At 44.5% G+C, this 27,183-nt stretch overlaps 1 protein-coding gene across 1 annotated transcript in view; it reads left to right on the top strand.

Annotated features, from left to right (window-relative positions):
- The first annotated feature begins 3,294 nt into the window (after positions 1 to 3,294).
- znrf2b (zinc and ring finger 2b) overlaps positions 3,295 to 27,183 on the top strand; it is an 88,114-nt gene continuing 64,225 nt past the window's right edge. Inside the window, exon 1 of the mRNA XM_084175676.1 lies at positions 3,295 to 4,355. Coding sequence (XP_084031802.1) covers positions 3,944 to 4,355 — 412 coding nt within the window. The 5' untranslated portion in view covers positions 3,295 to 3,943. The remainder of the gene's footprint in view (positions 4,356 to 27,183) is intronic.

A 27,183-nucleotide genomic window follows, 5' to 3' on the forward strand; every position in this document is an offset into this window, starting at 1 on the left:
TCTCTATCTCTCTCTATGTCTCTCTCTCTCTGAGGCAGGCAGAATATTCTCCTGCGAAGGCTTTTTGACTGCTGAATGGTGGATTCCAACTGCTGCAATTCGAGGAATTTCCTTCACAATAGCTGAGAGGAATGTTTCCCGTCAGCTCAGGGAGAGGGAGAAGGAGACAATCAGCCTGTTTTAGAGAAGGAAATGGGAGGACTTACTGTAGTTAGTTCATGGTTGAGTGCCAATGCTGAGGTGAGGTTCTCCTTCACTGTATTTAATGTCTATGTCCCAAATGGCATTCTATTCCTTACATAAAAAGTAGTGCACTATAGAGAATAGGGTGTGATTTGGGATGCAGACAATTCCTTCCAAAACATGTCCACTTATAATCTACATTAAATCTGTTTCAGTTAATATCTAATTATACAGCAAACTCATCATTAACTGTTACCATGACTGCAGAGGTATGTGTCTAACTGTACATGTAGTCAGTCGGCTAAACCAAGGCATACAGCCACTGTGACCTACATGTACAAGACCCTTACTAGCTCCGACTTCGCTAATAGCTACTTTATTGAGGAAAAATGTACTTACTGTGACTAAAATGTAAATGTTTTATTCCCATCATGCATCAGTGTTGTTGGTCTCCATAATGGCAGCAGACTGGGGATCAGGGTTAAGCAGGCTTCCAACCCAACCAGGCCCAGTGTCAGTGGCCAGCAGACCAACAAGCCAGCAGGCCAGCAGGTCATACAGCGCTCAGCCAGGTTAAGCAGTGAGAGAAAATGTGGTCGAAGATTAACCACACTGTTATGCACTTCAATGCACAAACTCAAACTCAAACATGCATGCACACACAAACAAAAGTGCACACAAGCATGCATGCACACACACACACACACACACACACACACACACACACACACACACACACGCATGCACACACAAACAAATGCACACTCACAAACATATACATGCTCCGTCTGTGAGCGAGAGAGTGGCTGAGGCTGTCTTAATCCCAGCTAGGTCACCCGTGATGCTAGGTGCTAGGTCACCAGTATTCGACGTCCATCCATGTCTGAGGATGTCGGGAGATGATGTGGAAATTGGACACAAGGGGCAACAGTGAGCGCTGTTACTTTCAAGTAGGTTTCGGTTTTGCTAGGGCGTTGTGGACGGGGATGGTGGATGGGAGTAAGAAAGCGATAGAAAGTTGTTTTTGAGATATTGTCTTAAACCTATCCCAAACCTTAACCCTTACCTTAATAATTAGGTGTTAGTGCCTAAATTTAAGATTTCGGAGTTAATGCCTAAACTTAACCCTAACCTTAAAAATGCTGAGTTAATGCCTAAACTTAACCTTAAACACTTCGAAATTTGACGTTTGCAACAACTTCAAAATTTGACGTTTGAGGAACATGGATGAATGTCTAATTCTGACTGTGAGACTGTGAGAGCTAGTTGCAGCATCAATGGCATGTTCCATAGGTATAAGCTCTCCATTAAAATGTGATTGGTTGAATGATAAACACAAGAGTATGTTCAATACCCTGTCTCTAGCATAAGATCATGTAGTCCAATTTCATATGATTTGAGAAAGTAAAGTAAAATGTTTCTAAGTAGAGAATGTATCAAATAATGTCTCATAATATTTATTTTATAAAGTCAAAAGGTCGTGTAAAAAAAGTAAAAAATGTTTTGCTGATTCATAATTGTGAATGGAAGAATGAATGCTGTGTTTACATTTACATTTTAGTCATTTAGCAGACGCTCTTATCCAGAGCGACTTACAGTTAGTGAGTGCATACATTTTCATACTGTTCAGAGAAGGGTCGCATCCCAGTAAATATACATGGGCCAAAATAATGATTTACATTTTAGCAGATGTTCTTATCCAGAGCGACTTACAGGAGCAAGTAGGGTTAAGTGCCTTGCTCAAGGGCAACAGATGTTTCACCTAGTAGGCTTGGGGATTCAAACCAGCGAATTATATCAGTGTGCTCTCTCAATCGGTATTCTCTCCATATTATCAGCAATAGCAGTGTTCAGATAGCAATACAGTCAGTGATACGTCTGAATAATGCAGAGACAATTCCACCATTCTCTATGTATGTAGATGTAACCGGTGTGAAATGGCTAGCTAGTTAGCGGTGCGCGCTAGTAGCGTTTCAATCGGTGACATAACTCGCTCTGAGACCTTCAAGTAGTTGTTTCCCTTGCTCTGCAAGGACCGCGGTTTTTGTGGAGCGACTGGTAACAGTGCTTCGAGGGTGGCTGAATAAAGCAGAGACAATTCCACCATTCTCTATGTATGTAGATGTAACCGGTCTGAAATGGCTATCTAGTTAGCGGTGCACTAGTAGCGTTTCTATCGGTGACGTCAATCGCTCTGAGACCTTCAAGTAGTTGTTTCCCTTGCTCTGCAAGGTCCGCGGTTTTGTGGAGCGACGGGTAACGCTGATTCGGGGGTGACTGTTGTCGATGTGTGCAGAGGGTCCCTGCTTCAAGCCCAGGTAGGGGCGAGGAGAGGGAAGGAAGCAACACTGTTACATAGACACTGGGATTTAACCTTTCCAAATATTGACATGCAATAATGTTAATTATGTGTAATGTCTTTTTTTTTTGTGGCTGTGTGTACTTTATTAAATAGACCCAAATATGAGTCAACAAGAAATATGTGACATCATCGTCATTGTGACATCATCAACAAATTGAAACATTGTATAATGTTTTACAAGTTCCAGACAATGATACTCAAAATGTTGTGGCAGAGGTTATTTTGATCCTGGATTAACCCTTTGTAGGTTACATGATAGTCATGTCTTAACTGGGTTATCTGACCTACTATTATAGGTAAGTATATATTATGGCTGTAGGCCTATGCAATAAATGTAACGAAAAATAATTGAATGTCCTACATGTGAATGGATTCTTGAAACTGTAGTTCGCTCTGGATAAGAGCGTCTGCTAAATGATGTAAATGTAAATGAAGTTGATCAGTTTATTCCTAGAGTCTATGGTTTATTATGCTCTATAAGAGGGGCATGAACCAGAACTGAGTTTACAGGTTTGCCTAGAGCTATTTGTGGCTCGTTTCCAGCAACAAATGCGTATAATTTAACAGGTACTAAAAGTTGTCTCAACCATTTCCAACTGTCCTTGATCCTATTGCCCAGACTGGCCACTCCGAAATGAGGCTTCATGCTCTTGTTGTTGATGTCGCTAGGCTTGTGCACTGCTGGTGCTGACGTAACCTGACGCACACAAATACAGTGGATCCGCCTCCAAACTCGACTCACTCCGCAACCAAGTCAGTGCTCAGTGCTGTGCGCACGGAGCCCCGTCCCCGCTATTTTCGCTTCGTCTCTGCTGTTTCTCTGTCATCCCCTTTCCTCCATCACTTCCTCCTACATTATAATAGTTTCACTGTGCTTGCCTGCGGTCGGCTAACTAGGAAGCGTGGGGAGCGGGGCTCTTCACTTTCGTATGATAGAGAGGAGGTATGGCGGAGAGGACTGTCATTATTCAGAAAACAACAGCCAAAGCATATTAATCCAAAACAAGCAACTGGGACGACGAAAGATTTGATAACTGCAAAATGGCAACAACTACTTATTCTGGATTATGGTCGTGACATGTTCTGAACTCTGCGCGAAGTTTTAATGTCATGCATATTTACTTTGTTTTTGGTGCACAGTAAGGACGGTTTTTCAAACCGCTATTTTGCGTCGCTGTCAGTTACTTTTATTCATTGACATTTTCAACATGTCATTGGAAATCGTATAATTTCCACTTTTGGTATTTTTCTTTTAAACATTGTCCTGGGCTGGGTGGTCGTGTACTTGTGTCCCTTTGCGTTTTAAATCTGGCACACTCACTGACCGCCGCCGTGCTGCACGAGCCCTTTAATAATTCAGTGTAAATCTGTGGACGTGTGTTGGCACCCGCGACAGATATGGGGGCTAAGCAGAGCAGCCCAGCCGCTAACGGACGGACCAGGGCTTACTCGGGCTCGGATCTACCTTCGAGCACCTCTACTACCAGCAATGGGAACGGTAGGACTGCAGCCATGGCAATGAGCTATCACGCGTACGGCCCGTCGGCTCACGGGGCCTCGGGAACCACAGCGACCTCCAGCCAACACATTGGCCCCAGGACGAGGTCCGTGGGAGGCAGTTCTGGAGGGTCAGGGACAAGACCCCAGTCAGGCATCAACATCCCCAACAGCAGTGGAGCCTACAGCTCGCAGGAGTCTGGCAGCAGCACCCCGGAGGAGGCAGAAAGGGACAGGTCCAGCGGGGGGCAAGGGGGACCCCGGTTGTTGATTGGATCGTTACCAGCACACCTTTCGCCTAACCTCTTTGGAGGTAAGAGACTGGCTGACAATAAGGTAGCAACAAGCAACTTGTGTCTGTGTAGCGTTGAATCTCAGTTTTATTCACTGAACTTTCACTTTCTCTGTCTGAATGTGTTTTACACCTGTTACTCACCAGTGTGGACCAAATGTGTCCTAACCTCCGTTTTACAGCTACCTGCAACTTAGATGACATGTTTGTAGTAATAACAGTGTAATAATAGTGTAACAACATTTTAGATTATCGTAGTTTACAGTCTTAATATATAGGCAATGATTCAATAGCCCCCGCCTCATCCTCATCCTCTTCCTCCTCCTTATCTTCCCCTTCTTCATCCTCCTCCTCATCATCACCATCATTGACTTTTACAGTGCACACCGTAGTAAGGAGTGTTCATTGTCAGCAGTGAATGTGATACAAAACAGCCTATCTTTTTGGAATGATGGCGAGCATTCATCCGATCCGATTCAGTATGACATAGTCCCGTCATTGATCATCTTACATGGCATATAGTTGTAGGGGAGACAGACTAGACTAACTCTCACCACCAGTGCCAGCAGACAGATATTCAGGTTACATGTTTATAACCATAAACTGTCTGTGTTTAGTGATCAAAGTTCACTCAACAAGGCATGCCTGTTGCTACAAGGACGTGTGTGATATAGCACAATAACAAAGTCTGCATCTGCCTCTAGTCTATTCCATTAGCATTGGGCCTGATGTAGCTAACAGAGTGACATTGATATCTGCTTGAAGTAGTTGGTTAGTTGGTTAATAGTCGGTTATATCCTATTACTGTAGTTATTGACCAAGCTAATCAGTGATATGAGAATGACTGCCTAATGAGGTTACTGTCTGTGTCCAGTCTATAGTGAGACTGCCTAGTCCAGATCGGACTGTCAACTCAGTGTCAGCAGGGCTTGGCTTGTTTGCCTTTCTCTTCTGCCGTGCTGTTTGAGGATTAGTTTGGTCTAGGAATTTAACAGATTAAAAAATTAAATAAAACAATTAAAAGATTGTGGTTACTTTGCAGTGAGCTGCAGACATGCTGGATAGAGAGAGAAAGAGAGATTACTTTAGAGAAAGTAATTTCACTCTGCTTTCTCCCTATCTCTGAGGGGAATTATCATCATAAAACAGAGAGAGAGGGAGGGAGAAATGACATGGATTATCTGGGCCTGGGGAATATTTGCTCAGCAATTCTCATGACTCTGAATGTTCACTTGCCTTTGACACTCTAAATCCATTAGCTGGGCTCTCTTTCTTATTTATTTAACTTTTAGAAAGGGATGCTTCGACATGCCTCACCTAACATGCCTCATCTAACATGCCTCGCCTAACATGACTCATCTAACATGCCTCACCTAACATGCCTCATCTAACATGCCTCACCTAACATGCCTCAAGTAATTAATCAAGTCCAACATGGGATGTGTCTCAAATGGCACTACTTTTGACTATAGGAATAGGGTGCCAATTGGGACGGACCATGGTGTTTGTAAGGTTATATGCCCCTCTTTGGAATGTGTGGTTGACCAGTGATGGACCGTGCAGGTCAAGGAGGCATGTATTCTCCCATTAGAATGTAGACCTAAATAATCGAGCACCAACTGATTGAACTATTCAATCATCAGCTCAACCCATTGAATTTCTCTCCACATTCTGCAGCCCTGCTCATTCAGACGTTACTTCTCTCTCCCTTGTGCCTACTTTGATACACTCACCCTGATCTCAAGCTGCAATTAGATTAAAACACAAATTGGATTTGTCCTCCACTCACCTCAGCTGCACTGTTCACTCTCACATAACATACACAGCCTGCAGAAGCCCTGCTATCATTTCATAGGAAACAACCAGGTTCAGACTTCACAGATATATTCAACTCAGCTGCACTGTTCACTCTCACAATAGAATAGACTACACAGCCTCCAGAATCCCTGATGTCACTTAATAGTCTTAAGAAACATGTCTGGTAAAAGTGAAAACTTTACGTACTGTATGCACCACAGGCCAGTTATTCACTCTCACACAATATAGCATACAGACAGTATATGCCTTTTGTATCATGTCTGGTGTATGTTCAGACTTCACACAGCTGGAGCACCTGTGGTGAAAACAGAGCAGCCATGTCGTTGAGTGGTTGAGTCGTTGGTTGCTCAGATGGAATTTCTCCGGCAGCTCTTGTGTTCTGTGTTGAGAGGCCAGTCTGTTCTCTGCTCTCGACCTTCTTTCTGCACCCAGGTCGTGGCGTGTCATGTCAGGGTGAGCCTTAACCACATCAGCTCCACTCAGATGGAAACACAGTTAGAATTTAGACTCCTGTGTATCTGAGAGCAGAGGGGGAATACTGTTTTACACGCAGACACATGCATACACATGCAAATATACACACACACACACACACACACACACACACACACACACACACACACACACACACACACACACACACACACACACACATTATTTTGACTGGCTGGGATCTACTTCTGTTTTTTGAGATTCAACAACAGTGAATATGTTTTTTTGTCTTTATTCAAGTATTTCATGTTTAATGAGTTGAAGACACAATGTTTTATAAACCATGTTTATTTCAGTTATGAGTGCTTATATCTGGTTCTATTGCTCTTTTCACTGGTGGTAGTGAGTGAGAGAATGTTGTTGTCCTTGGAAGGATAGGGATTAACAGGCACAGTGTACCAAGCAGCTTTCTCTTTACTGTGTTGGACTCTTTCTCTATGGCTGTTTGAGCACTCTCTCTCTCTCTCTCTCTCTCTCTCTCTCTCTCTCTCTCTCTCTCTCTCTCTCTCTCTCTCTCTCTCTCTCTCTCTCTCTCTCTCTCTCTCTCTCTCTCTCTCTCTCTCTCTCTCTCTCTCTCTCTCTCTCTCTCACACACACTCACACTCTCTCTCTCTCTCTCTCTCTCTCTCTCTCTCTCTCTCTCTCTCTCTCTCTCTCTCTCTCTCTCTCTCTCTTTGATAATGACATTATAGTTAAGTGGCTGAGTCATTGTCATGTTACGAAAGTATTATCAGGAAGGAAAAACTTGCTCAATTACTGTAAATATGTTTGTCTGAAAGCAGGATGGTCCTAATTCTGGAACAGAGAAAGAACATACAGGAATTATACCATTAAGTCTTTTTTGTTTCTTTTTAAAATACTAGCTAGTTCTAATATTATGTTTGTGTCGTCAGGGACAACCTGTGGTACAAAGTGTGTCAGGTGGTGTCATGTATCACATTGTTTATCAGAGTCACACCTTTCCTGCCCCCACTAAGACGTTGAGGTGTAAGGGTTGGTGTGAGGTGTGACCCAGGTGCGGTGCAGGATAGACAGTAGGCAGTAGGCAGAGATGGTGAAACAAGGTTCTTTACTGGTGGTCCCGAAGCCAGGAAACAAAACAACAGACTTAACACAATAAAAGAAAGGTGGAGCAAATAAGTCTCCAAAAACAGGCTGACAGTCAAAATACGAAATAGTAACTATGACTGAAATAATAAAGAAACAGTGAGAACACTTCTCGAGTACCTGTACATACTTCTCCGATCAGACACTGATATGTACTGCTGAGCATAGAGAAACTAGCAGAGAAAACTGAGCAAGGGAACACAGGGAAGTGAGGGCATAAATACACAGGTGAACAGGTAGACACAGGTGACACCAATAGGATGATGATTAGTCCAGACTGTGAGTAAGGAGGTGCCCAAGGTTGTCGGAGGATGACACCTAGTGGGTCGCTCCAGAACTGCGACCCCCTCCTGTAACATGGAGGGGCCTGGAACAGAGGAACAGGTCCACACATACCTGCTGTAATAAAGGGGTCAACCGACCGACCTGCAATCTGATCCAACATCTAGCCCAGACACCCAGAAAGAAAACGTCTGCTTTGAAATATCTCCTTCCCATTTCATCAGATTGAATACCCAATGTATATAGTTGTTCTCTGCCCCTTAAAACACAGTGATGTCTGAGTAAATAACATGAATGGTGGGAGGGAAGACTAGCTTCAGAAGACTCAGTAGGCTGTAATTTTAGTGTCCTGTCAATGAAGCTCATCTCAGGGGAATCCTCATGGCGCTACCTACTGTCTTCCTCTGTGTGGTGAATGACTAACTGCTGGGAGACAGGGGTTATAGACAGCTAATAGTAAATAACTTGAAATAGATGTTTCATGTAGTAGCAGTTTCATGGAGACTCTTTTTTTGTTTGAAAGCTGGAGCCGAGCTTGCTTGATTTACAGGCTGAAACGAGGGAAGATTGTCTCCCTGTGAGTATTCACTAAGATTGCACTGCTGAAGGTATAGTGCTATACCACCGTCCTGCAGTGCTATTTGGCTGGCTGCTGCCAATGGCCCCCAGCTATAAGCCCAGTCAGATGGAAGGACAGGAGAGCATTAGAGAAAGTTGTCTCCTGGGTGAAATATTAATCTGTAGGTTCCTGTTATTCTCTTTCCTCAGTGATGGAAGATCCCTAAGGTATCAACAAGTCAAGACAGAAGAGTCAGGGAATCCATGTTTTCCACAGGTGTTTCCCGTAGAAATCTTGGTGATAGAAATAGAAGTAGAAAGAATTATAAATTGTTTTCCATCTCCAATAAGATTATGTGTTTTTATTTGGTTGCGTCCCAAATGGCACCCTTTTCGCTATGTAGTGCACTACTTTTGACGAGAGCCCTATGGTAACAGGGAGCCATTTGGGACGTTGAGTTGTCATTTGGTCTGATACCTGCTTTCTGACGGTGTAAAGTCCAGGCTGGTTGTGTTATGTAATGCCCTGAACTGCCTTGAATGCTGGAGGGCATAATGAACCAGAGGAAAGGTGGTGTGAGGAGAGGAGCATTGAGGGGAGGTCAGCTAGGGTTTAGGGCTGTCTTGGTGCTAATAGTTTTGTGGTCTGTATTGAGCCTGGGCTTTTTGGTTGCATGTTTCTGGGTCTGTGTTATGGTCTATGTCTTGGTCTGTGCTTTGGTCTGTAGTGGTGGCCCAGAAAGCTAGTTTTGACAACTTCTCCTTTTGAAGCTTAGCTCATTTGACGGAGCACGCAACTACAAGCTGTAGAAGTTAGCCTATATTAGAAGATAGGCTACATATTTGTTATGACTTAGTGAACAACTGGAGCATCACACTCCATGATCCCTCTCCTCTCCTCTCCTCTCCTCTCCTCTCCTCTCCTCTCCTCTCCTCTCCTCTCCTCTCCTCTCCTCTCCTCTCCTCTCCTCTCCTCTCCTCTCCTCTCCTCTCCTCTCCTCTCCTCTCCTCTCCTCTCCGTCTGCAGCTCCTGGTAATAAACAGTAGTAAATGGCCTACTAAAGGTCAGCTGGTGTCCTCTACTCTGGCCATTGTAGCATGACATACATAGACGCTGCTGCTCTAGGAGAGGCCCATTTACACAGGTAAAAAGAAAAGAGGGATGAAAATGGACGGATGAGGATTGAGGAAAGGAAACACTGGGGAGTACAAAAAGACAGATTAACACTAGAACCGCTGGGCCTCGACGGACCCCCCCCTTCAAGCTAATGAGCAGTCATTCTGACTGCAACATTTTAACAGTGTAATTAATACATTTCATATATGCTATCGCAAAAATAATCATTTGGTTGTGTTTATAAAGGCCTTGGGTAACATTAGAATACTATTTATATTTTATTTCAAATAACACAATGGAATTTTCATTAGTTTATGTTACTGTAGGCCACATGTAAAAACAAAAAAAAAACAGAAAATACAGAAATTCAAGTATTCAATCAATTTTATTAGTGGATTGCCTTTGTTACAACTATGAAACAGAAAGCATATGTGTTGGAACACAGTAACAGTTTTTTTTTTTCATGACAAAATAAATAAAAATAGCCCAACCACCAAGACGCACAGTCAAGACGCGCGGTCAAATGATGAAAACAACAGTAGCCTAAACATCATTATAAGCGCCAAGTGGCCTTGATAAATAGTGAAACACAGCACAAAAGCAATAATGGCATTATAATGAATAGTGTCGATATGACAGCAGTCAAAAATAGTCAGCTCGTGCTTGTGTGCGTCTTCACGCAATGGCATCAGTTGGATTTCATTTAGCTGTTATCCACTTGTGCTAACAGTTGACTGAATATTCGTAACTTGCACTTGCTTGACACACTTTGACATACCTTTGTTTGGTTGTAGTGAGTAATAGTCTCCGGTTTTCTCTTGATTGTGTCCCGTCGTCTTGTCATTCTTCAGCACTGTTGTGGAGTACAATGGATGTGCAGGTGCCTTATTTTGCGCAGAGGGAGGGAGCTCCTGTCTCACTTTGTTCATGGTGCTGGCCGACTTGTTTTCTTTGCAAGCAACTTGTTCGCCAATGACAGTGAAGTGAAGAAATTGTCCACGTTGACATTTCTCGCCTTGCTAACGCAAGGTTCCACAAGCCTCATCACCACATTCTCTGACACTGGCTCACCTGCTGCCCGATGTGGATATTTTCCTAGATATTGAAATCCGTTCAGCATGTACAATTACGCACACTCTCTCTGTGTAGCCTACTCCAAGTTGGGCAGAGTAGACTGCTTTATTGGGTGGACTGATATAGGGGAAAATACCATTTGAAGATTATATTTAGAATTGATCAATACAATAGAATGGCCCGCCCTGTTCTTCATTCACAATTGGTAATTACATAATTATGCATCATTCGCTTCCCCTCGCTCATCAACTCACCCATTCTCCCCCTTTCTCCCCATCATACGTTAATTAATTAATTGAATCTGTTGTTATATGTGTGAAATTAGTTTCGGTATAGTTTAGGTTCGAGGCAATTATCCGCGTGATAATCAGCTGGGCACTGCACTTTCAACTGTCGGAGCGGAGCAGGCCCTACTGTCAGGAGGCAGGGTGTTATAGAGACTTATTTAGGAAAAGTCAAGGACAGAGGGGGGCAGAGTAATAAAATCAATTAATTCATGAGCAGTCAATATGACTGCTTCAGAGGTTCTATTGTTAAAAGGAGAAGAATAAGGGTGATCAAAGGTGAAAGAAAGGAGTGTGTGTGTGTGTGTGAGAGAGAGAGAGAGAGAGAGAGGAGGAGAGGAGAAAGAAGGGAGAGCTTGTCTGTACATCAGACGATATGGCAGCAGTGCAGAGCTAACAGTAAACAGATTGAAAAATCAATTGCGGTTGAGCTGCCTATGGGAGGGAACATATTAATTATGGACTGAATATATCAGCATTTGTCTCCTATAACCGTCATGGTTGGATTACAGAGGAAGGCTTGGTCAAGAGAGAGTGTGTGTGTGTGCGTGTGTGTGTGCGTGTGTGTGTGTGTGTTTGTGTGTGAAACTACAGTGGTATAATAATGTCAAATCAGTAGTGAAAATACTGCTTCCCAGATGGACTCAAGCTGACCCTGCCCAACCATTCACCTCTTCTGGCATTCTTTTCGTCATGTAAACTCTCATGTGACAGTGATCAAAGTACAGCAGCATGGGTAATGCCTTTCTCACCACTCACTTACTGCAGTCATGTGAAGGACACATACGCACGCACACACGCACGCACGCACGCACGCACGCACACACACACACACACACACACACACACACACACACACACACACACACACATACACACACACACACACACACACACACACACACACACACACACACACACACACACACACACATACACACACACACACACACACACACACTGACTGAGAGATAGAGAGTGTCACTGTCTTGTTTTGCCTGACGACTGTCCTGTGTTATTCCCATGTTGGGCTACCGTCCTCATAATCTATCAATACTAGCATAAGAACCATTTGAGCGGCCTCTCTCTCTCTGTTAACTCCTCCTCTCAACCCTCGTCGCTCCTCCCCAGCACAGCGTGCGCTTGAGATTTCATGTCTCTGTGCTTGCCTGCCTATCTGCCTGACGACAAGTGCACTTAGCTGCAGACATTCATTAATTTGTGATGGCTCTCCTTCATTCTCTTCAGACTGGCACATTCCTCTGCTCTCAACTTGTAGAGGCAAGAGCTCAAAGTGAACTGTTAAAGTCAGAGGAGGTAGAGGGAGAGAACGAGAGAGAGGGGGGAGAGAGAGGGAGAGAGAGTGAGAGAGAGAGAGAGAGAGAGAGGGAGGGAGGGGGAGAGAGAGAGAAATCCAATTTTGAAAAACTCCCATTGGGTGAAATACCACAGTGTGCAATCACAGCAGCAACATTTGTGACCTGTTTCCACAAGAAAAGGGCAACCAGTGAAGAACAAACACCATTGTAAATACAACCCATATTTATGTTTATTTATTTTCCCTTTTGTACTTTAACTATTTGCACATCGTTACAACACTGTATATATACATAATATGACATTTGAAATGTCTTTATTATTTTGGAACTTGTGTGAGTGTAATATTTACTGTTCCCTTTTTATTGTTTATTTCACTTTTGTTTATCCAGTTCACTTGCTTTGGCAATGTAGACATATGTTTCCCATGTCAATAAAGCCCCTTGAATTGAATTGACAGAGAGAGGGAGGGGGAGAGAGAGAGAGAGAGAGAGAGAGAGAGATGGTAGAAAGGAAATTCATTCAAGTTGAAGGATGAAAGAAGTGATCAGGAGAGGATAGAATAAAAGACAAACAGGAGAGAAATATGAAGGTCCCAGAATGGGTATAGAGTACAGAGAGTCCTGTGGTGTGAATGGGTGATATGGGGGAGTGATAGATGACATGGTGATGGGAAATCGGGAGCTACCTTGCCCTTCTTTTCTCAGTTAGAGCAAGGTGGGTCTCGCTAAATCATTGACCACAGTGACAGCTAATCTATACCGAGCCCTGCCTCACCTTAGGGACCTGTAGACAACCCACTCTGTCATTAAGATGGAAATTCCCCACCACACACACACACACTGACACTCAGAGCCATTATGCCATGTCGCTGGTTAATGTGTCCCAACAACAGGTTATTAGTTTGTGGATGTGAGTCAGCATAAGGCTCTGCCTAATTATTAACCTGCCTCAGTAAGTTTCCTCTCTCTGATGAACGCAGGCTGCCGTTCTGTTTAGACGCTGTGTATTTGTGTCTGCCTGCCTGCCTGCCTGCCTGCCTGCCTGTCTTTGTCTTGTCTGTCTGCCTGTCCACCCATCTGTCTGTCTGTCTGTCTGTCCGTTAGCCAGCAGCTGGTCTCCCCTCTCCGTCCCAGGCCTGACTGCCAGTCATGCATCTGATCCGTGTCATCTATTGATAGGGCTGTGTGTTAATGTGGCAACATGTCTCATTAGTCCCGCCATTAACTCACATGGTCCTGGCTTCACCTGTAAAACTGTGATTCCACCTTTTAAGATCTGTCATTCCACCTTTAAAGCTCTGTCATTCCACCTTTAAATAGTTGTCATTCCACCTTTAAAGATGCCGTTTGTCTTTACGAGTGACACACTTAATGACAGGAGCGTATGGTGGTCTCTGCGGTGGCCACACCGCTCAGGAAACTAGATCTGGAGGTTCATCTTGCTCCGATGGCAGGGGACCAGAGGAGAAGGGATGGAGGTAGAGATCCAGTACGTCAGTGTGTCTTTGTCAACTGCAGCACCTGCTGCTCACTCAACTGGCTGTGAGACAACACACATGGAAATGCACTCACACACTCACGCATGCACTCACACATGCACACACACACACACACACACACACACACACACACACACACACACACACACACACACACACACACACACACACACACACACACACACACACACACACACACAAACACACACACACAAACACACACTTGTGAACAGAGGGTCCAGAACAAGAGTGGCAGGCAGTTTGCTTTTTGCTCTGTGGGCTATTAAGGTTTGCTGTCAGCAGGTATTGTGCTGGTGCACCAACCGGAATGCTCCCGCCCTCCGCCCAGCGAATGCTTGTGTGTACACACATCACTAGACATACAGTATTAGGATAGTCCGCCAGCCAGTGGTTTGTTTTGCAGCAGGAGCAGTCTGGAGTGGGAGAAAGGGTGTGTAGAGAGGGAGGTACTGTGGTGTCCTCCTGAGTGGCGCAGTGGTCTAAGGCACTGCATCGCAGAGCTAGCTGTGCCACTAGAGATCCTGGTTCGAATCCAGGCTCTGTCGTAGCCGGCCGCGATCGGGAGACCCATGGGGCGGCGCACAATTGGCCCAGCGTCGTCCAGGGTAGGGGAGGGAATGGCCGGCAGGGATGTAGCTCAGTTGGTAGAGCATGGCATTTGCAACGCCAGGGTTGTGGGTTCGATTCCAGTATAAAAAATTTAAATGTATGCACTCACTAACTGTAAGTCGCTCTGGATAAGAGCGTCTGCTAAATGACTAAAATGTAAATGTGTCTGCGCCTTGTATCTGACTTGTGGTTGCTGGGTGTGAAACATGGGGGCTCTAGCTGTGGCCCTGCTCTGCTCTGGTCTTCTCTTGTCACTGCACACATAGCTACCCTGTATGTTTATAAACTAACCCTAACCCGGGTGTTATCTATCTCCCTACCTTCCTCAAAACACTAACCCTAGCCCGGGTGTTATCTATCTCCCTACCTTCCTCAAAACACTAACCCTAGCCCGGGTGTTATCTATCTCCCTACCTTCCTCAAAACACTAATCCTAGCCCGGGTGTTATCTATCTCCCACACTAACCCTAGCCCGGGTGTTATCTATTTCCCTACCTTCCTCAAAACACTAACCCTAGCCCGGGTGTTATCTATCTCCCTACCTTCCTCAAAACACTAACCCTAGCCCGGGTGTTATCTATCTCCCTACCTTCCTCAAAACACTAATCCTAGCCCGGGTGTTATCTATCTCCCACACTAACCCTAGCCCGGGTGTTATCTATTTCCCTACCTTCCTCAAAACACTAACCCTAGCCCGGGTGTTATCTATCTCCCTACCTTCCTCAAAACACTAACCCTAGTCCGGGTGTTATCTATCTCCCTACCTTCCTCAAAACACTAACCCTAGCCCGGGTGTTATCTATTTCCCTACCTTCCTCAAAACACTAACCCTAGCCCGGGTGTTATCTATCTCCCTACCTTCCTCAAAACACTAACCCTAGTCCGGGTGTTATCTATCTCCCTACCTTCCTCAAAGCAATAACCCTAGCGCGGGTATTATATTGACCATGACTGTTATTGTCTGAAGGACGATGAGCTGAGACTAGTGGAGCAGGACAGAGCATATGGAACAGCAGACTAGGCTAAGAGGGTAAAGGACAGAGCATAGAGAACAGGCATCTGATGGCAGCTCATTGTCATGAGTGAAAGTGGAACTGACAGTGTTTTAAGTGCTTTGCAGATATGAAACAAACAGACAATCATAATATCAGTTAAAAGTATCAAATTCCCAGTTTATGCTACAAAACCATGTTTTAAAAATAGGTTATATTTTACTCAAAATTCCATGACGTACAGTAAGGCATTGTTGGCAGAATAGATGGATGCAGTTTAATGCATGATTAATATACACATAATCAAAATATAAACGCAACATGTAAAGTGTTGGTCCCATGTTTCATGAGCTGAAATAAAACATCCCAGAAATGTTCCACACACAAAAAGCATATTTCTCTCAAATGTTGTGAACAAATTTGTTTACATCCCTGTTTGTGAGCATTTCTCCTTTGCCAAGATAATCCATCCACCTGACAGGTGTGGCATATCAAGACGCTGATTAAACAGCATGATCATTACACAAGTGCACCTTGTGCTGGGGACAATAAAAGGCCACTCTAAAATGTGCAGTTTTGTCACACAACACAACGCCACAAATGGGGCAGATGGGGCAATTGGCATACCGACTGCAGGAATGTCCACCAGAGCTGTTGCCAGATCATTTTATGTTAATTTCTCTACCAGAAGCTGGCTCCAATGTTGTTTTAGAGAATTTAACAGTACGTCCAACTGGCCTCACAACCGCAGACCACGTGTATGGCGTCGTGGGCGAGCGGTTTGCTGATGTCAATGTTGTGAACAGAGTGCCCCATGGTGGCTGTGGGGTTATAGTATGGGCAGGCATAAGCTACGGGCAACAACCACAATTGCATTTTATCGATGGCAATTTGAATGATACCGAGATACCGTGATGAGATCCTGAGGCCCATTGTTGTGCTATTCATCCGCCGTCATCACCTCATGTTTCAGCATGATAATGCACGGCCCAATGTCGCAAGGATCTGTACACAATTCCTGCAAGCTAAAAATGGCCCAGATATTTAATGGTCTGCATGCTCACCAGACATGTCACCCATTGAGCATGTTTGGGATGCTATGGATTGACGTGTACGACAGCGTGTTCCAGTTCCCACCAATATCCAGCAACTTCGCACAGCCATTGAAGAGGAGTGGGACAACATTCCACAGGCCACAATCAACAGCCTGATCAACTCTATGCGAGGAGATGTGTCGTGCTGCATGAGGCAAATGGTGGTCACACCAGATACTGACTGGTTTTCTGATCCATGCCCTACCTTTTCTTAAAGGTATCTGTGACCAACATATCCATATCTGTATTCCCAGTCATGTGAAATCCATAGATTAGGACCTAATTCATTAATTTCAATTGACTGATTTCCTTATATGAACTGTAACTCAGTAAAACAATTGAAATTGTTTCATGTTGTGTTTATATTTTGGTTCAGTATAGATAATTCACCAATACATTTCTTAGTAGTCCAACAAATGTTGCTATCAGGTTGTAAATCACAACTGGCCTGGTACATTGTTTGCTGCCTCCAGCCATTCAGGATGCACTGTTTCAGTTTCAATGACACAATCTTTTGGACAAAAACTGATGAATGTAACTAAGGCTGGGAATGTCAATACATTCAAACTAGCAAGGGCAATGACCTCAAGTCAGTCATAGTGTGGCTAATAGGCTAGCTTATACACTATATATACAAAAGTATGTGGACACCCCTTCAAATTAATGGATTCGGCTATTTCAGCCACACCCATTGTTGACAGGTGTATAAAATCAAGCACAGAGTCATGCAATCTCCATAGACAAACATTGGCAGTAGAATGGCCTTACTGAAGAGCTCAGTGACTTTCAACGTGGCACCGTCATAGGATGCCACCTTTCCAACAAGTCAGTTCATCAAATTTCTGCCCTGCTAGAGCTGCCCCGGTCAACTGTAAGCGCTATTATTGTGAAGTGAAAATGTCTAGGAGAAACAACGGCTCAGCCGCGAAGTGGTAGACCACACAAGCTCACCGAATGGGACCGCCGAGTGCTGAAGTCTGTCCTCGGTTGCAACACTAACTACCGAGTTCCAAACTGCCTCTGGAAGCAACGTCAGCACAATAACTGTTTGTCGGGAGCTTCATGAAATGGGTTTCCATGGCCGAGCAGCCGCACACAAGCCTAAGATCACCATGCTCAATGCCAGGCGTTCGCTGGAGTGGTGTAAATCTCGCCGCCATTGGACTCTGGAGCAGTGGAAATGCGTTCTCTGGAGTGATGAATCACACTTCACCATCTGGCAGTTCGACAGACTAATCTGGGTTTGGGCGGATGCCAGGAGAACGGTACTTGCCCCAATGCATAGTGTCAACTGTAAAGTTTGGTGGAGGAGGAATAATGGTCTGGGGCTGTTTTTCATGGTTTGGGCTAGGCCCCTGAGCTCCAGTGAAGGGAAATCTTAACGCTACAGCATACAATGACATTCTAGACGATTCTGTGCTTCCAGCTTTGTGGCAACAGTTTGGGGAAGGCCCTTTCCAGTTCCAGCATGACAATGCCCCGTGCACAAAGCGAGGTCCATACAGAAATGTTTTGTCGAGATCGGTGTTGAAGAACTTGACTGGCCTGCACAGAGCCCTGACCTCAACTCCATCGAACACCTTTGGGATGAATTGGAACACTGACTGCGAGCCAGACCTAATCGCCCAACATCAGTGCACGGCCTCACTAATGCTCTCTGCAGCAATGTTCCAACATCTAGTGGAAAGCCTTCCCATAAGAGTGGAGGCTGTTATAGCAGCAAAGGGGGGACCAACTCCATATTAATGCCCATGAGTTTGGAATGAGATGTTCGATGAGCAGGTGTCCACATACTTTTGGTCATGTAGTGTATGTAGCTATTTATTTAGCAAGCTAAAAACACAGCTAAGCAGTCATGTCATTGGACGAGTGGGTGCGTGGCAAGCTGCAGAAGGGCGAGTTACAGTCTTGTCCCGTCGCTGTAACTCCCCTACGGACTCGGAAGAGGCGAAGGTCGAGAGCCATGCGTCCTCCGAAACACGACCCTGCCAAGCCGCACTCCTTCTTGACACACTGCTTGCTTAACCCGGAGGCCAATGTGTCAGAGGAAACACCATCCAGCTGACAATCGAAGTCAGCTTGCAGGCGCCCGGCCCGCCACAAGGAGTCGCTAGAGCGTGATGGGACAAGGAAATCCCGGCGGTCTGCTGTGCATAGGCAACTGAGGGAGAGGTAGCCTACCTGTTCATGGTTGTTTGGTCAATAGGACTGTAAAGTTCACAAATGTAAGAGGACTACCGTGGTATTTACATATTTGCAGAAATCCATTCAGGTGTATTTTGTGGCTTTTGGAGAATGATCTAAAGTTGCACTGTTGCTACTGCCTGTAAACACACAGTCCAGTTCATAGTAAATGATGGCAGACCGTGTGGCAAATGGCTTATTTGCATAAGGCCTACTGTAGCTCTGATTGGCTATGGCGCATCGATCTGTGTAGAGTCCGGTCCTGGACAAGACTGACACGTTTTTATTATGTTTTTATTTACTACAGTGTCTATTAATTGTCCCACTCTATATTGCTATAGAATTTTCACAAATGACTTACTTTATGTAATTCCCAAACATTCTATGAAAGTATGAAAATGTGAAAAGTCCTCGCTTATCAGAAAATGTAAAAAATTAATATTTTCTTGCTGGGGGTGTGTATGAACAGGTTTTAATAAGATTTCATATTGTTACAACGCTTTCAGTTCCACTTTAAGGGGTCAGGTGGCAGGGAGACAGGGTAGAGGACGGAGGATAGAGGACAGTGAGGCCAGAGCAAGGGATCAGGGAGCAGAGATCAGGCCAGGATATATAGGGAAGGGAGGTGACACTGTCAAGCTCAGGTTAGAAGGCAGGAGGCAGGCAGGGAACAAACGAGAACAGATTAGGATGGGGGCAGGGACGGGTCAGTGGCTTGGATGGATGGCTGGTTGGCAGTCTGGTGTCTGCAGTGTGGCTGGCTGGCAGGCTGGTTGTAAGGCTGATGTCTGAAGCAGTTACACATTCGTAACGTTTCATACGAATTGCAGAAAAAAAAGTGTGTCCCTTTTTGCAGGACGTTACATGTCATACGAAATGGATGACGTTGTACACTCTACTCTACACTACACTGTTATACAGCATAAGCAGAGCTGACCAGCTTCCATTGCTTCTGCTCAATGGGACTTTCTGATACACACATTCATGCATGTGTACATAGTCTACATACACACACGTAGAGTTGCAGACACCCATTGCAAACATAGACAGAAAAGGTCAAACGACAGTGGATGAGGCGAGTGACGTAAAATGGTCTGATGGTACTCTCTGATAGTGAGGAAATGTCTGTGTTTGTGTGTGTGTTTGTGTGTGTGTGTGTGTGAGTGAGTGTGCCGCCACGTTTTCACTGCTCTCGCTGCACTTATTTATCTCCTTTTCACTTCACTTCCTGCTCCTTTCCAGTAATCGGCAGCAGTAAAAATGATTTTACCTGAAGATGATTATGAGAAACCATGCTGAAATGTCCTATACCCATCTTAACCACATTCCAGTAGAGAAAGCCACAAGCTCTCTCAGTTAGTTATCTATTGTAGGAGTATTATTCTCATGCTAAGCAGTTCCCCTTCTTATATCGACGGCTAAGCAGTTTCCTCCCCCTCTTAAGCCACACAAACTGTTGGTGACAGTCTTAATTTTGTCCAAATTAGCATCAAGGATGAAATCTAAGGGCTTTCAACAAATCACCCTGGCGAAACGCCCACAACATGCAGCAAAGTGAACCATATTCTATTGGCTCCTTACATTTGCATATAAATGGCCTGTCTGTGCTCTACTCGGTTAGTCAATATTTACTGATTGACTATCTAATAGCCCATGCAGGATTGTATCTCTTCATCACACAAAATTCCCAGATATATAAGACCCTGCATTTAGCTGATGATCACTTTGACTTTCACTATGAAAGGGGGTTGATCTTAATCTAAGTCTACAGTTCTTGACCTGATTATTAGTAGACTGCACTGCACTCTCATGAGGACACTAGTGTTAAAGGCCTACTGCCTACAGTATGCTGTTCAGATCCATCCTGAGTTTTGTCTGTCATGGGGTAGACTGGGTTTGTTTGTAACATTTAGGATAGGATCTGTCCTCCTGCCCAATAACAGACATAGTTACACTGAAGAGGAAGTGGGACCTTTGACCTTTATGTTGAGAAAATGGGGAAATAGTGGTGGTTGAACAAAAAGCAGAAAACATAGTTCTCCTCCTCTCCGCTGTTACAGGATAGTTACAGCTGTATTTTCCTGTTTGTTTCTCTTCTCTCTTGTTCTTCTTCCCCTGTGAGAGTAAGACAGTTCCTCCTCCTCTTCCCCCGTGAGAGTGAGGCTGATGATTTAGTCTGACCGCCAGCCTGTAAACACAATCACACAGTGCTTAAACAGCAGGCAGGCTCTGCCTTGCTTCAGTCAGTCAGTCAGTCAGGGGCATGGGGCTGCATGGAGCTAGAGTTATACTGCTACATATCATATTAAAACACCTTCTAAGTGAGGAACACATGTTTGTCTGTAGTGGGTGTGGTGTTTGTCTGTAGTGTGTTGTGGTGTTTGTCTGTAGTGTGTTGTGGTGTTTGTCTGTAGTATGTTGTGGTGTTTGTGTGTAGTGTGTTCTGGTGTTTGTGTGTAGTGTGTTCTGGTGTTTGTGTGTAGTGTGATCTGGTGTTTGTGTGTAGTGTGTTCTGGTGTTTGTGTGTAGTGTGTTCTGGTGTTTGTGTGTAGTGTGTTGTGGTGTTTGTGTGTAGTGTGTTCTGGTGTTTGTGTGTAGTGTGTTGTGGTGTTTTTGTGTAGTGTTTTCTGGTGTTTGTGTGTAGTGTGTTCTGGTGTTTGTGTGTAGTGTGTTCTGGTGTTTGTGTGTAGTGTGTTCTGGTGTTTGTGTGTAGTGTGTTGTGGTGTTTGTGTGTAGTGTGTTCTGGTGTTTGTGTGTAGTGTGTTCTGGTGTTTGTGTGTAGTGTGTTCTGGTGTTTGTGTGTAGTGTTTTCTGGTGTTTGTGTGTAGTGTGTTGTGGTGTTTGTGTGTAGTGTGTTGTGATGTTTGTGTGTAGTGTGTTCTGGTGTTTGTGTGTAGTGTGTTCTGGTGTTTGTGTGTAGTGTATTCTGGTGTTTGTGTGTAGTGTGTTCTGGTGTTTGTGTGTAGTGTGTTCTGGTGTTTGTGTGTAGTGTGTTGTGGTGTTTGTGTGTAGTGTGTTATGGTTCCTGCATCTAGCATTTATGATATCATATAAATAATCTGGTCATTTATCACCATGTTGTAACACAAAGCCATTGGAACGACCATTTTCAACTTGCCCAGATGATGGCCTATAATATGTCTGTGTACTCATTTAGTATGTCCCTCTCATGTTCTGGGACTCTGTGTTCTTTCTGATGTCCAGTCTGTCTGCCTGCTGCTGTATGAAGTCCAGGCCATCCATCCAGGAATCAATAGTCAATCTTCCTCCTCATCGTGTGATGAACTACACCATCGCCTCGTCCGCTTGACGAACACACACACACACACACACACACACACACACACACATAGAGGCATGTCTGGACGTGCAGGCAGGTAAGGTAGGCTGTGATACCGAGCCCAGTCAGAGCATGACTGACTGTAAGGTATTCAGTATTTCACAACAAATGGAGTTAGTTATTAAGCTGAAGCCAGATGATAGGGAAGCTCCTCCAGTCTAGTACCATAGGATGGCTGACAATATGTCCAACCAGTCACTCACGTCCCTGAGACACTGCATAGCATGTTTATGCATGCTGCCTTCACAAACGTCAACTCAAAGTAGTCTAGTGGTAGTAGACTGGCGGGTGGTTTGGCTCACATAAACAGCATTATCCCAGAAACCCTAGACCCACTCCAATTTGCATACCGCCCCAACAGATCCACAGATGATGCAATCTCTATTGCACTCCACACTGCCCTTTCCCACCTGGACAAGAGGAACACCTACGTGAGAATGCTATTCATTGACTACAGCTCAGCATTCAACACCATAGTGCCCTCTAAGCTCATCACTAAGCTAAGGATCCTGGGACTAAACACCTCCCTCTGCAACTGGATCCTGGACTTCCTGACGGGCCGCCCCCAGGTGGTAAGGGTAGGTAACAACACATCTGCCACACTGATCCTCAACAGGGGGCCCCTCAGGGGTGCGTGCTCAGTCCCTTCCTGTACTTTCTGTTCACCCATGACTGCATGGCCAGGCACGACTCCAACACCATCATTAAGTTTGCTGACGACACAACAGTGGTAGGCCTGATCACCGACAACGATGAGACAGCCTATAGGGAGGAGGTCAGAGACCTGGCCGTGTGGTGCCAGGACAACAACCTCTCCCTCAACGTGACCAAGACAAAGGAGATGATTGTGGACTACAGGAAAAAAAAGAGGACTGAGCACGCCCCCATTCTCATCGACTGTAGTGGAACAGGTTGAGAGCTTCAAGTTCCTTGGTGTCCACATTACCAACGAACTATCATGGTCCAAACACACCAAGACAGTCGTGAAGAGGGCACGACAAAGCCTATTCCCCCTCAGGAGACTGAAAAGATTTGGCATGGGTCCTCAGATCCTCAAAAAATTCTACAGCTGCACCATCGAGAGCATCCTGACTGGTTGCATCACCGCCTGGTATGGCAACTGCTTGGCCTCCGACTGCAAGGCACTACAGAGGGTAGTGCGTACGGCCCAGTACATCACTGGGGCCAAGCTTTCTGCCATCCAGGACCTCTATACCAGGCGGTGTCAGAGGAAGGCCCTCAAAATTGTCAAAGACTCCAGCCACCCTAGTCATAGACTGTTCTCTCTGCTACCGCACGGCAAGCGGTACCGGAGTGCCAAGTCTAGGTCCAAAAGACTTCTCAACAGCTTCTACCCCCAAGCCATAAGACTCCTGAACAGCTAATCATGGCTACCCGGACTATTTGCACTGCCCCCCCCACCCCATCCTTTTTACGCTGCTGCTACTCTGTTAATTATCTATGCATAGTCACTTTAACTCTACCCACATGTACATATTACCTCAACTACCTCAACTAGCCGGTGCCCCCGCACATTGACTCTGCAACGGTACCCCCTGTATATATAGCCTCCCTACTGTTATTTTATTTTACTTCTGCTCTTTTTTTCTCAATACTTTTTTTGTTGTTGTTTTATTTTTACTTTTTTTGTTAAAAATAAATGCACTGTTGGTTAAGGGCTGTAAGTAAGCATTTCACTGTAATGTCTGCACCTGTTGTATTCGGCGCATGTGACCAATAAAATTTGATTTTATTTGATTTGAACTCCAGACTACATATGCCCCATGAGAGAGACTGGGTTCAACTCAATGTACACTCAAAACACATATTAGAGAAAGGCACAAAATGTGTGTTTGTATGCTTCTGGGGCAGTTGCTTATGTGGCCTCTATTTAGTAATAACATTCTGCAGCATGTTGAAGGTAACTTTACTGTCTTGCTGGGCCCAATGCCCAGACACTGTTCCCACACTGAGCTCTCCTACTGGGGATAACTGTATACTGTAGACATACTGCTACTGCTGTGTTGCTGACTGTCTGCTGAAACTGTACCAGTGTGTCTTCATCCTGTTTATAGTTAGAGACAGTACTCAATCTGTGCTCCTACAAGTCCCCAAACACCAGATACTGTCATATGTCTACCTCATTAAATTCTTAAAACTGCTGAAAGTTTCATTTGTTTTGACAGTAAAGGCGAACAAAAACAAGAACACAGCAATCTTATGAGTGTGGTGAGAAAATATCTATAACCTTAACCGGAATGTAGTAAACCAATGGAGACTTCCTCTGGACCTGATAGGGTCTTCATCAGAGGAGGCTGGTGGGAGGAGCTAAAGGGCTCATTGTAATGGCTGGAATGGAATATATGTAACAGAGTCAAACGTGGTTTCCATATGTTGGATATGTTTGATACTGTTCCATTTATTCCATTCCAGCCATTACAGTGAGCCTGTCCTCCTAGAGCTCCTCCCGCAAGCCTCCTCAGGTCTCCATACTAAAGTTATGTAACATTTCGTTTCCCTTGTGTGGGTGGTCAGGGAGAAGCGGTTGAAAGATGAACGTTGGGGGGTAGTGATTATAGTGGAGTGAACACTCATATGCACAGTAAACTCTCACATAGACAGTCTGTCTCTTAGGTTCCAAGGCGATAGTTCAAACAGTCTCTGACCGTCTAGGAATAAGCTTAGCTTACACTCCAGCTTACTAACTGTATGAGAAGTTGTCTTATTGAGGACCACCTTATAGCTACTGCAGCACACCAGGCAGGGGCCAAGGTCTAACACTTCTGTCTGGGCCACTGATTTCCACTGCCACACAATATTTTGATATTGTTTCAATACTCGTGCGGCATGTTAGGTTTCAAATGGTTGGAGAAGCAGAGTTAGTGGAGCGGAGCATGTTGAGGCACTGGAAGTGGGATGTGGTGGTGCTATGGCAGGGTGGTCTGCCTGTGGTTGCCCACCATGTTTTCTCCAACTCTGTGTCCTAAATGGCACTCTATTCATTCCCTATATACTGTAGTTCACTACTTTTAACCAGAGAAAATACCAATTAACACCAGTGAGGGCAGACGAAGCCCATTGAGGGAAATGGGATTTACAGTCGTGACAGAGCAGAGCCTTGTCCATCCTGCTGCCGTAAATAGGCTAAGTGGCAGGAAGTGTCATTTCATGCAATCCACCCCTCTCTCTCTCAATTCAATTCAATTTCAATTTAAGGGCTTTATTGGCATGGGAAACGTATATTAACATTGCCAAAGCAAGTGAAGTAGATAGTAAACAAAAGTGAAATAAACAATAAATATTAACAGTAAACATTACACTCAGAAGTTCCAAAAGAATAAAGACATTTCAAATGTCATATTATGTGTATATACAGTGTTGTAACAATGTGCAAATAGTTAAAGTACAAATGGGAAAATAAATAAACATAAATATGTGTTATATTTACAATGGTGTTTGTTCTTCACTGGTTGCCCTTTTCTTGTGGCAACAGGTCCCAAATATTGCTGCTGTGATGGCACACAGTGGTTTTTCACCCAGTAGATAAGGGTGAAAAACCCTTAAAATAAAGTGGGGATCCTACCTGACCTAAGACAGGGAATTTGTACTAGGATTAAATGTCAGGAATTGTGAAAAACTGAGTTTAAATGTATTTGGCTAAGGTGTATGTAAACTTCAGACTTCAACTGTATGTAGTATACCGTCTCTACCTCGCTCCTGCCTCCTTCTTCCCTCCATCCCTCCTTCCTGGAAAAAGTCATTACCAACAGGGTTGGTGGTGTGAGAAGCCCATCTCCAGCACAAGACGCAGGGCTGTAAATCTGTACGTTTCTCCACGACGTGTACAGTATTGCTGTTTTTGTCATTCACAACATGTGCTGGTATTATGTTCTCAGTTAAGTTGTTTTGCCTCCTTTGACTGTTCTGTTTTCATATCTCCTGTAGGGCTTCATGTTAACCAAGGACACTGAATAAGACTAGAAATGACTGTTCTGCCATATTACCATTTTGTAATGTTGTACTGCTGCCTAACACCTAAGCTACTCTAGGCCTGAACTAAAAATACTGCAATACTACTACTACTGTGCTGGGTTTTTCTTTTGTTCCTTACTCCTCATGTACTGCACTGTTTGAATTGACTGGATCTGAGTTAGACGATACATCCAGTAAGTTTTCGATCTGGGTCAAAGAAACAGTTGCTGAATGTCACTCATGATGCGACAATATGGTCTAGTTTACATGTGTACCAGCTGTTCCCTTTATCCTAGTAATGCTAAGATGCCATGGCCTGGTTTAGGCTACATGTGTTTCTAAGATGCCATGGCCTGCCCGTTTTCACGTATCCCCTTATGATCCAGATCCTGGAGCGTTTGGTACCCTGATCCACGCTATAAAGCATGTATGAAACGCAAACGAACGCTGGCTGAAATGAATCTTGGAACTGTGTGAGTATCGGGTCCATCATACAGGACCAGAGTTCCAGGTATTGTGATGTGGCAGCACAAGTCGCGTGGAACTTTTTTGCCCGTTATAAACAAGTTCGCTCGCTAACGTCATGTAGAATGTGTGTCTTGCTAATCCTACCATTAAACTGTTATTTTCAGGTCTTGTGAAAGCAAAACTTATTTGTAGAATTCTCACAAACGCTCCAGGAAACCGAACCAGGGACCGAATTTCATATGTAAAAATGCTAAGTGTTTGCCCTAGTACTGAAGGTGACTGGCGTCCTGCAGTATAGTACCACTGGAATGCCTGGGAAAACGGTAGTAATTTTTCACAAGCCACTGTAGTAGAACATGTCCTTAACTGCTGCCTGGGCTGGCAGTTTATGATCCTATTAAAAAGTTACAAAGGCACATGATTATCTGTGTTATGTTAGGAATGAGGCTCTTATTCCAATGGGTTATTACACTAGGTGTGGTTTGACAGTTTTCTCCTTTTGTCTATAAGCCTGAGTCTAGATGTTTGAAGCTATCTATCCATAGATTTGTGACTCACTCCCAGGGTAATCAGGTCTTGTGTTTTCAGGGATTCTCTCTCCTTTGCTCTCTCTCTCTCT

Source organism: Coregonus lavaretus, assembly GCF_964263955.1.
Source record: "Coregonus lavaretus genome assembly, chromosome: 13".
Taxonomy (NCBI): Eukaryota; Metazoa; Chordata; class Actinopteri; order Salmoniformes; family Salmonidae; genus Coregonus; species Coregonus lavaretus.